The sequence below is a fragment of the Pelobates fuscus genome, chromosome 11 (genome assembly GCF_036172605.1).
Source record: "Pelobates fuscus isolate aPelFus1 chromosome 11, aPelFus1.pri, whole genome shotgun sequence".
NCBI lineage: Eukaryota > Metazoa > Chordata > Amphibia > Anura > Pelobatidae > Pelobates > Pelobates fuscus.
Window position 1 is genome coordinate 2,330,992 of NC_086327.1, and position 12,498 is coordinate 2,343,489.

At 39.7% G+C, this 12,498-nt stretch overlaps 1 protein-coding gene across 1 annotated transcript in view; it reads right to left on the reverse strand.

Moving 5' to 3' along the window:
- Window positions 1–241: 241 nt before the first annotated feature.
- LOC134577678 (mucin-2-like) overlaps window positions 242–12,498 on the reverse strand; it is an 84,563-nt gene continuing 72,306 nt past the window's right edge. The window contains exons 9-11 of the mRNA XM_063436539.1: window positions 6,888–7,169; window positions 6,402–6,512; window positions 242–648 (exon numbers count right to left, since the gene is read on the reverse strand). Coding sequence (XP_063292609.1) covers window positions 370–648; window positions 6,402–6,512; window positions 6,888–7,169 — 672 coding nt within the window. The 3' untranslated portion in view covers window positions 242–369. The remainder of the gene's footprint in view (window positions 649–6,401; window positions 6,513–6,887; window positions 7,170–12,498) is intronic.

The window sequence follows — 12,498 nt, forward strand, 5'->3', positions numbered from 1 at the left end:
AAAAACAACGTCTTAGTTAGATAGAAAATAAAGACAAAATACAAAGATGACACATTTTCCGATCTATTTCATGTATTTTTCTGTTACGTTTTACTTACCAGAAACTTCTTCATGGACAGAACACATTTACTTCTTCTAAAACAATCATATTTAAAATAATACAATATAAGGACACTGAGTACAAAAAGTATTTGTGATTTTTACATGTTCATTATTTGTAGTTACGGTAATATTTCATTAGAAAACACCAGCCAAAACTCTTGTTTTACAGATCAGCTTTTAACGTCTAGTAAAATGATACTTCCTTTATAAAATGAAAGAACTTACATCACTTGCAACATCAAAGGAGAGACACGGTAAATGGATAAACTAATCAATAAACGGAAGAATACAAGGAAGCTTTGTAATGTGACCATTATTGGAAGGTTCAGTATAAAACAAACAATTTAACAACAAATGTTTAAATAAATAAATGTATTTTCCCTTACCCACAATCCCGTCCGGGTCCTCGGGATGCAGTTTATCCACTTTGAAAGCCCAACGTCCTTGAAAATGACAATTACTTCCAAATGCCAGATTGCTGATATTTGTGGTGAGTGACTCCGGCACCATGTAGTAACCTGTTTTATTTCCACTGTTAAATCCAACCTAGCGAACATCAAATCCCATTAACCACGTTACCTCCATGACTTCCAAACTTGTATTATTGAAGTTAATACCCAACACACAACTTGTGAGTAATATCAAGATAAAAGTTCCTCTTCCTAAATAGATTAATGGGAACTTGTGTTTTATTCAATGTGTGTGTGAGACCCTCAATGCATGTTTAAACGCTAATGTGTGAAGTGCATTACGTTCTAAATCAGGGGTGTCCAATAGATAGATCCCCAGATGTTTTAAAACTACACCATGATGCCTTGTCATTCTAAAGGTAAGCAAAGACATGCAAAGCATCATGGGAGTTGTAGTTCTACAACAAGCATGTCAAACTCAAAGTCTAGCACGGGCCAAATAAACAAGGTCTAAGTTTATGTGGGGCGCAAAAAAAAACCCTAATTTTCATAGAAACGTAGGTTTATTTTGAAAAGTACAGTATAAAAAAAACAGCATACCCCACTATTAAATCCAAGCCCCCCATATACCAAATCCCAGCCCCCCTTCTACTAACTCCCAGTCCCCCCTATATTAAATCCCAGCGCCCCATATACCAAATCCCAGTCCCCCCTCTACTAAACATCAGCACCCCCACTATTAAATCCCAGCCCCCCATATACCAAATCCCAGTCCCTCCTCTATTAAATCCCATCCCCCCTTCTACTAACTCCCAATCCCCCCTCTATTAAATCCCAGCCCCCATATACCAAATCCCAGTCCCCCCTCTACTAAACATCAGCAACCCTCTCTACTAAATCCCAGTTCCCCTCTATTAAATCCCAGCCCCTATATACCAAATCCCAGTCCCTCCTCTATTAAATCCCAGCCCCCCATATACCAAATCCCAGTCCCCCTCTCTATTAAATCCCAGCTCCCCCATATACCAAATCCCAGTACCCCCCTCTACTAAACACCAACCCCTCCTCTATCCAGCTGCCAGTATGCGACTCTGCAGTCCAGGCTCTGGTATACCCCAAATGGTACACCCTGTGCCAAAGCGGTTCCTCACGCTACTTCTTGAAACCCTGTGAAGGTGGAGCATGTCGATGTCATGTTGGAATGTGACGTGGCATTGTTTGCCTCCGTGTACCTCCAGGTCATCCAGTTTCCAGCCGCGGCCTTCGCAACACTGACCGACACACACAGACTCACTGACACACACACACACTCACTGACAGACACACACACAGACTCACTAAAAAACACACATACACACACACACAGACAGAAACACAGACACTCACTGATACATACACACAGACACACATACAGACACAAACACACAGACACACATACACACAGACACATACACACAGACAGACAAACACTCAATGACACACAGACACATACACACATACTCACTGACATACACACACACAGACAGACACACACTCACTCACTGACAGACACACACACACACATTTACACATTCTTGCACACACTTCATTGTATTTATCCCTACGGTCCAGTGGGTATCTTCTATGTGGAGGTCTCCTTCCTGCTGCTCACTGCTTCCTCACGTGCACAGTCCCTCACGCGGCACCCAGCATTACTACAGACGGCACGCGTGAGGGTGCAGTGAGGAGCAGGAAAACTGAGCTGCTCCAGCGACCTGAGTCCCAGCTGGGTAAATCTTAGCAGAGTAGGCAATGTGGAGAAAGCAGGTGCCTACTCTGCTTTAACACTAAGCATGTACTCGCAGAGATTAAATTAATTTGTAATATAGACACCCTTACTCCAAAAGGTCTAAACGTAGACTTTGAGATTACCTCATATATAATTATACAAAAAATTGTGTCATTTCTCTTATATATGTATATAATTTTATTCTGATATGTATTATGTATTTTATATATTTTAATATGTGTTTATACATTTATATTTATATATGTGTGTGTGTGTGTGTACATATATGAATCAAGTTTGAATTAATAATTTATTTATTGTCTCTCTTTTTAATTTCCTTTTTTTCTGTTTTTATAGGTTTTTACTAAGTAATACCTACTGTCTTTTTTGATATAAAAGGATAAAGTCTCTCTTTTTCCTGAATTTCCTGAAATATTTTAATAGATATGTTCCCATTGTACAGCGCCAAGGAATGTGATGGCGCTATGTAAATAATAAAATAATAATATTAAAATGTATATATGTATTATTGAAGTGTTTTCATTTTAAGCAGGATGTATTTATTTTTCTATTTGCCCACCTATGTGGGAACGTTATGGACTCCTCCCGGCACACTTGCGTCATGAAGCAAATGTGGAGACGTCATGACATTACCGATGATGAAAGCGGAAATGAACAGAATAGACACCAGGACAGAGAATGCAGTACTGGCGTCAGAACAAAAACGGAAGTGGGAGGAGCTGACCGCTGAAAAAAAAAGCGCCAATTCCGGAGCTATTTAAAGACTGGAATTCTAAGTATGGATTATGCACTTTTGCAAAAGGCTTTAGCCGAAACGCGTCAAGTGTTCATGTTTTATGCAGTGGACTCTTTATTGTGGATTTTACCAGCTGTTTTTTTCCCGATATCCTGCATCCTGGATTATCTATGGGAATAATATAAGAACATCAGAAAAAACTGCCGGCACTTTTATCCTGAGACCATCTCCATTTATCCATTCAACGCCTTTTACTCCGAGCCAGCTTTGTTAAATGAATTAGCAGCATGTGAGTGAGACCAATTTAATTTTTTTTTTCAAATTATCCATATGGTATTACCCTATGTTTTTTCCTGTCTTTTTCCATTTACAGGGACATCTATTTTACATGAGTGGTAATATGTATACTTTTTAGTGTGCTCTCACCATTTTCTGTTGCTATTGTATTGCACTTTTGTGTGGTGGAGTGATCCACATCGGTGATTGTAGCACCTCATTTATTTGGGTTAACCAATCCTTATTTTCTATTTATTGTAATGTACTCGCGGTTCGCAGGACCGCAAAGATGTCCATTGTGGTCCGCATGTGGCCCGTGGGCCGCGAGTTCGACATGCTTGTCCTACAACATCTGGGGATCTATCTTTTGGGCACCCCTGCTCTAAATCCTTTCTCCAATTTCCTGCTTGGAATGAAAGCAGACTTTTCCAACTCCTATTTAACTGGCTTTTGATTGAGTTTCAGTGTTACTGACTGTGACGAACTGAGCCTCTCACGTGTTCTTGGAGGGGCCTGCTGGCCAGCCTCTTACCAAAACACTATGGGCCCTTTAAAAAACTATGTGAACAGACTTGGTTCGTGGGATTTTATATTCGGTCCGGGAACCGAACAGCCGCATGAACCAGAGACCACCCTGGAGCTTGTTAAGCCTAATTGCTACTTTGTAGCAATTTCCACCGCAATGTTCTAAGTGTTTGTCTGGGTGGCTGCAATTCCTATGGACGACCACAAGGTGGTGGCCATTGTAGCGGAACGCTGGTCTCTCACAGACTATTTCCCCTGGTAGTCCAGGTGTGGTTCAGGAACAAGTAGTAACCCCAGGAGAAACATCCACAGTAGTAGAATAATCCAACAGCGTAGCAAGCACAATCAGCAGTCAAATCCAATAATATCCCATCACCTTTCCCAATAACTGGACGACACACAGTATTAGGAGCAGAACTGACTGTACTGGCACATACAGCCTCTTTTATTCACAATCCACAAACACAGTACTGCCCACCGGGTTTTGAAATACAACCAATCAATCCGTACAATACACATAGACACTCCCACACAAAATCCTCCCCTCTGCCTGTGATATGATTACTGAACACAATGGTTAATATAATTATCACAGGCAGAGAAATACAGTTTTTACTAAATATTAATAACTTTCAAAATATACATGCATATAAATATACACAAACATAAAAATCACATATTCGAACTCAGCACACTTTAATTATAAACATAGTCAAAACTCAGCCAATTCCATTCAGGGGTTAAAAAGTTAGCTGGAGGTCCCTTTTTGACCGACCGCAAAAAGGCTGAAAAAATTACTGAGTCTCTGCGGCTGCAAAATCATTGTGGAAGAAGGTAAGGCTCAGCAGTGTTTGTGTAGCTGATTTCAGTTCCATGAACTTGGCTCCACACACCACTGACCGCATTGAATGAAAAAAGATGGCCGCCGCCACGTGTTGGTTTGCACGAACTGCGGCCACCCAGCGTTCGGCAATTTACCTACAGCAGGCTTCCAGCCTGGGAGGTAAATTGCCTGCACACTTCCAGTTCTGGGTGGTCCACCTGTGCAGTGAATGGCTCGGTAAGCCCCAATTACCGAACCATAAAGGAAAAAGCCATTTAAAAGTTATTTCCAAAGTCTGGGGACACTGGGGACACTGTCTTAAATGAGCAGTGCCCCAAACAAGTCTGGGGACACTGGGAACACAGTCTTAAAGGGGCCTTGTCCCAAATAGGTCTGGGGACACAGATTTAAAGGGGCATTGTCCCAAATTTTCTCCATGCCCCAAAATGGTTCTTGAAGGGCTAGCAGCACCATACAAATCTAATATGCCCAAATATTGTACTTAAAGGGCCATATCTTCCCGGGACCATAATCACTGGGTAGGAAGTGGGCCAGCAGCCCCCTCCAAGAATACATGGCAAACTCCGTTAAAGGGGCGAGTTTGCTACAGCCATCTTGTTCGCATGAACTCAGGCAACGGTGTTTGGGCATGAATCTCATGGAACTGAAAACGGACACAAAAACTCCCGAACACTGCTGGACTTCCAGCATAGCCTGCGGTCGGTTCCAGACCACTTGGAAAAGCACTGTTCAGGGGAAACATTCCCACGAACAAGGGGATCACGCTCCAGGGTAAGACTATTGACTCTGTTCGGTAGTTTATTCATTTTTAAACTACCGAACTAGACCAACCGCAAGCCCGGATTCTCTGAAACTGTTTTGGACATGGGACCATGTGGGCGGTCAGTTAAAATTACTTCCAGTAAATTACTGAACCCCTGAACTGATTTGGGTGATTTTGGGATATGTTGGTCACCCAGATCGGGGTTATTAGGGGATGTGACTTTTGTGGGGGTTTTGTGTGTTTTAAGGTATTTTGGGGGTTTGTAAAAAAAATATATATTTTCTGTGCTTGGAGATAATTGGATTAGATTAGTACAGTTCCTGATCCAATTATCTCCCAGGCACATTTTGTATGGGAGTGTCCTGGATCTGAAAGCCAATGTGATTGTGTATTTATTTCTACTGTGGTTTACTCTCAGGTTCAGGGGGGAGTGCCCCTTGCAAGGGGACTGTCATAAGAGGCCAGTGTGGCTGCCATTAAAGTTTTACCCTTCATGTTTGCGGGATTGGAGAGCGATATTCACACTCTGGGGATTGCTATAATCACTGTACTCCCTTGGATCACAACACTTGCTCTTAGAAAGCAGCCTACTTCGCTCTCTGGACAAGGAGAGGTCTACCCACTGGAAGATGGATCCTGGTCTTGGGTCCAGGGTGGGTGGAGGACAGCGAGACCCCAACCAAGCTGTGGCGGTTTGTGGGGTTTATTGTGATTATGGTGTCCGGTGCGGTGCTTATCGTGCTCGCAAGTACTAGGAAGCAGCGATTGACTGAGGTACCCGGTCGGGGTGCCAGGCGGTCCGTCACACTGACATTTTAACTAATTTGCTTTTCAGTGCATAAAATATTCTATGGAACTCCAAAGTAAGGCATGTCAGTTTATTGCCTTCCCAAAGTGGAGAACATTACACAAATTAACTGGTTTTGATTCATGGTTTTTCATGCTGGATCACTTACCAAAGCACTATGACCTACAACATGTTCTGTAGGCCACTGCAAATCTTTATAGTTAAACAGCACAAATGTCAGGGATCCATCCGTTATCAGGGCCACTTGGAAGGTGTTCACCTAAAGGATGCAGAACATAATATATGATGCAATCGGCCAGTCGTACGCAGTATACCAACCAAAGAGAGCATGAAGTAATAGTATGGGTACGATGCTGGTCATTAAATCTATGCCATGTCTATACAATAATTAAGATTTTAAACTATTTTATATTTAGTCTTTAGCATTTATAGTTTGTTTACAGAACTATAGAGAGAATATAAAGAGAATTGCACATATGAAATAAAGAAAATCTGGAGAAATAGCAACTTGAATAAAAACTGTACAATTCTCCACAATGCCTCATGAATATTCGGATTAATGAGGAATGTCTTCACACTCTCACCCCTCTGCCTAAAATTATAATAAAAATTATATATGTACATGTGTCCTTACCGCTGTAATAGTTGTTTGGAAATATGCCACACTGTCCCATGTCACCACAAATATCCACTTGGCAAGGAAGTTATGGTTGTGAAAGTAGGTCCTAATATCAGACGTTGCGAGGTCCAGTAAGTCTTGGTCTGTGCTCTCGCTGTAGAAGATCTCACCTCCTTCTGCAGTGTTTATATCAGACCAAAAGGGTGCTATAAAAGTGACCTCATTAAGCAGAGGGAGTTTTTTAGGTTTGAGTAAGCGAAACGGCTTGTTGACGGAGAAGAACCCGTTGGTGCTCAGCTGTTGGATGAGAAGAATGACAGAAAAAAAGTCAACTCTTGTTTTTTAATGCAAAATATGAATATATACCTAGATCTATCTGCCCCACCACCCATACATCCGTCCTTGATCGCCCACACTATTTTAATTGATATGTAATACATTTTATGAAGAACTCTATCCTTAAAGTGTACAACAAATTCACGTTAGACGTTACATTGATGATTGCTTCCTTATTTGGAAAGGAACAGAGACTGACCTGTTATGCTTCCTAACATATATTAATACCAACAATTTCAATCTTTCTTTTACATACAAATACAATCGTACTAATATAGATTTTTGGGGGACTTAGTGCTGTATACAGATCATCAGATTTTAAAATCCAAGACTTTTTTCAAGAGTGTGGAAGTGAACAGCTTTATCTGGACCTCCAGCTGTTACTACCCCCTCTTGGCCCATCAAGTGTCCCATATAGTCAATTTTTAAGAGTCAAAAAGAACTGCTCAGATCCAGGAGTGTGTAGATCACAGCTAGAGAAGGTGAAACAATTCATTGATAAAATCTATGACATACATCTTTTGGACACAGTTCTAGAGAAAGTGGAAGATATAGACAGTTCCACATTCTTGGAAAATAAAAATAAAACCAAAAATAAGGAGCCATTGGAAAGATTTAATAATTCCCTTTGCCCTGTGGTATTCAATTACAGTGCCCAAACACATCTTCTAAAAAAGAGTATCTTCAGACACTGGCATTTGTTACGCCAAGATCCTGTATTGGCGCCCCATCTACCCGAGAAACCAAGGGTGATATTTAGAGGGGCACCAACAATATAAAGCAAGCTAGTACATAGCCGTAAAAACCCTACTTTAAGCAAAAAAAATTTAAATACAGAAAAAGGCTTCTTCAAATGTGGTAGATGCTATGTATGTAAACTGACAAGCTCCACACAAGGTAAAACAACTACATCTCAATCCTCTGTTACAGGGTGCATGTTCAACATAAAATATTGCATTACTTGCAACACTAAGCAGGTCATTTCAATGTTGGGTTGCCCATGCGGCCTACAATATGTGGGCCAAACAAAGAGAATAATGAAGATCAGGTTAAGGGAACATGCTTATAATATCAAAAGGGGATTTGAAAAGCATTCTTTATCACATCACTTTAAGACTCACCGCAATAGTAACCCAGCCCTACTTTCATATTGTGGTATTCAGAAAGTATGCATACCTTGGAGAGGAGGAGAATTAAGTAAAAAATGTACGTACCAAGAGATGCACTGGATTTTTAATTTGAGAACTCTAGCTCATTCAGGGCTCAACGCTGAATTAGAGTTGGTAAATATTTTGTAACGTCATGCCCCTACCTCATACGACATTGGTTGCCATAATCTAGTATTATTTCACTACTTTACCAAACACATAGCATGGATATCTACTCGATTTTTTTATGTTCCTTCACAGATTTCCTTAGACACCCGATATCTCTATAATTTATTGGTACCCTTACCCTTTCCACTATATACGGGTTTCGACCAGAAGGGGGCATTATATGAATAAGACCGCTCCAAAGGGAATCTAAGACACAGAGTGTGGATTTAACATCCATATAAAAACCCACACGCAGTAGATTGGGTTAACAATCAGCATTTTTTTTCTATCACAACTTTGGTTTTGATTAGTAACTTTGATCCAACATCACTTTATGTTTTCGGAAAACTACATAGTGTATCTAAATTCACTCACTCTTTTGGATGTTCTCAGTGATGCTGAATCTGATTATTATCATTATCTTTTTCACTCTGTGTAAATTAAGACGAAGAGGAAGTGCCATATGTAGATAAATGAGAATGTTTTGAGCATACATGAAAAACCATTTAGGCAAATTATCCTGTTCCTAACCAGATCTATCCCTGGTAGGTAATAATCAAAGGCTCAAGATATTTTGCATTGGTCCGATATATCCCCCCCAATAAGAAGGGGGATAATATTACTTATTACAAAGTACTGCATTTTCTTTGAAGAAGGTGTTATCGGTTTCTACTAGACAAGGATACTATCTCCTCAGTACGGGAGGTCCCAAGAAAACAATTTAATGATCAACTTAATACAATGTATACAAGGAGTAATTATCTAGTTTCATTATCCACTTTCATGCATATTGAGAAGTAAACACACAACCTCTACAAAATGTATTACAAGATAACCTACACAAAAATATATGATTTAACTATCCATCACAGCTAATCTGATTTTGAAATATATACCAAAAGAAACAAGATCGGTACCAGCTTCAGTGAAAAACACTAACAGAAAACAATGTATAAAGGAAATCACTCCAACAAATAATTTGAATCACTATTTTGGACGTTTTGTGTTTATTCCGTTCCATCTGGTTCGATTTTTATATCGATTATATTTAATATACTATGCACATTCCCAGTTTTCGGTATGTATATTTTGTATATTGTATTCTATGTATAGAGTTATTCTGCTCTATAAACATATCGTATGCAGCAATGTTACAAGTGTTCCAAAACAGAACTTTAAACCAAAGGTTTGTCTCTTTAAGAGATTATTAATGCCGCTTTGAAAGCACAGTATATAACTGCTCAGAAGTGGCCGCTGCACCTATCTTGAAAAAGCCCATTTCAAAAAGGCGAAACACGTTGATGGTGCATCTGGTGACCACACACAAGTGTTAACAAATGGAGATTTGGTATCAGATATTACTGTAGGTGAAAGTTTAGGATCCAGTGATCATCAGTCAGTGTGGTTTAATATAAGAACAGTGACTGAGTCACACCACACAAAAACAAAAGTTTTAGACTTTAGAAAAACAGACTTTTCTAAAATTAGAATATGTGTAAAGGAGTCATTATCAGACTGGAGCAATTTATATGGAGTCCAAAATAAATGGGATTATTTAAAAGTTGCACTACTGAAGGCAACAGAAAATTGCATTAGGCTTGTCAGTAAAAGCAAAAAATTCAAGAAACCACTGTGGTACTCCGCAGATGTGGCCAAAATAGTAAAAAACAAAAAGTTAGCATTTAGTAATTATAAAAAAAACCAGAGTGAGGAAGACAGAATGACCTATAAGATTAGGCAGAAAGAGGCTAAGCAAGTTATAAGAGCTTCCAAATCCCACACAGAAGAGAAAATAGCACAGTCAGTAAAAAAGGGGGACAAAACTTTTTTTAGATACATAAATGAGAAAAGAAAAGTAAAACAAGGATTAGTTAGATTAAAAACAAAAGAAGGAAGGTATGTAGATGAGGATAAAGGTCTAGCTGACTGCCTCAATGAATATTTTTGTTCGGTATTTACAGATGAAAATGAAGGAAAGGGACCTCTGTTAACAAAAAGGATAAATGAGTCATTTATTACACGTGAGTTTACAGAGGAAGAGGTTCTATTTCAACTGTCAAAAGTAAAGACAAATAAGTCAATGGGACCTGATGGAATACACCCAAAGCTATTAAAAGAGCTTAGTGGTGTACTAGCAAAACCATTAACAGATTTATTTAACCAATCATTGATAACAGGAGTAGTCCCAGAAGATTGGAAGTTAGCGAATGTTGTGCCCATTCACAAGAAAGGTAATAGGGAGGAGTCGGGCAACTATAGGCCAGTAAGCCTTACTTCAGTAGTGGGGAAAGTGATGGAAACCATGTTAAAGGATAGGATTGTTGAACATCTAAAAACACATGGATTTCAAGACCAGAGACAACATGGGTTTACTTCAGGGAGATCATGCCAAACTAATCTTATTGATTTTTTTGATTGGGTAACTAAAATTATAGATCAGGGTGGTGCAGTAGACATTGCTTACTTAGATTTCAGTAAGGCTTTTGACACTGTTGCACATAGAAGGCTTATCAATAAACTACAATCTTTGAGTTTGGATTCGAATATTGTTGAATGGGTAAGGCAGTGGCTGAGTGACAGGCAACAGAGGGTTGTAGTCAATGGAGTATATTCGAAGCTTGGGCTTGTCACCAGTGGGGTACCTCAGGGATCTGTACTTGGACCCATTCTCTTTAATATTTTTATTAGTGATATTGCAGAAGGTCTTGATGGTAAGGTGTGTCTTTTTGCGGATGATACTAAGATATGTAACAGGGTTGATGTTCCAGGAGGGATAAGCCAAATGGAAAATGATTTAGGTAAACTAGAAAAATGGTCAGAGTTGTGGCAACTGACATTTAATGTGGATAAGTGCAAGATAATGCATCTTGGACGTAAAAACCCAAGGGCAGAGTACAGAATATTTGATAGAGTCCTAACCTCAACATCTGAGGAAAGGGATTTAGGGGTGATTATTTCTGAGGACTTAAAGGTAGGCAGACAATGTAATAGAGCAGCAGGAAATGCTAGCAGAATGCTTGGTTGTATAGGGAGAGGTATTAGCAGTAGAAAGAGGGAAGTGCTCATGCCATTGTACAGAACACTGGTGAGACCTCACTTGGAGTACTGTACACAGTACTGGAGACCCTATCTTCAGAAGGATATTGATACCTTAGAGAGAGTTCAGAGAAGGGCTACTAAACTGGTTCATGGATTGCAGGATAAAACTTACCAGGAAAGGTTGAAGGATCTTAACATGTATAGCTTGGAGGAAAGACGAGACAGGGGGGATATGATAGAAACATTTAAATACATAAAGGGAATCAACACAGTAAAGGAGGAGACTATATTTAAAAGAAGAAAAACTACCACAACAAGAGGACATAGTCTTAAATTAGAGGGACAAAGGTTTAAAAATAATACCAGGAAGTATTACTTTACTGAGAGGGTAGTGGATGCATGGAATAGCCTTCCAGCTGAAGTGGTAGAGGTTAACACAGTAAAGGAGTTTAAGCATGCGTGGGATAGGCATAAGGCTATCCTAACTATAAGATAAGGCCAGGGACTAATGAAAGTATTTAGAAAACTGGGCAGACTAGATGGGCCGAATGGTTCTTATCTGCCGTCACATTCTATGTTTCTATGTTCTATGTTTGGCCTCTCAGCGAGAGATACCCTTGGTGGTCCTACTGGTGTAGACAGTCGGCTCAAGTGCACAGAGCAGACGCTATCTCTTCCCAAGGAACTGGTAACCTTTTGCCTGACTGACTCAAGTGTACCCTTTGCTGTTTTAGTGGTACTTAGAAATAAGCACCACTGTTTTATCTTGTAAGAGTTTCTTATTTGGGGGGTTTTATAGGGGTGAATTAAATCTACAGTGTTACACTATATTATTGTTTCCTTAAATTCAAGGTATATTCATCAAACATCGTGTTACAATACAGAAGTGGACACCCTGCATCATCGCTGATGTCAATGCAGTTACATTGATACCC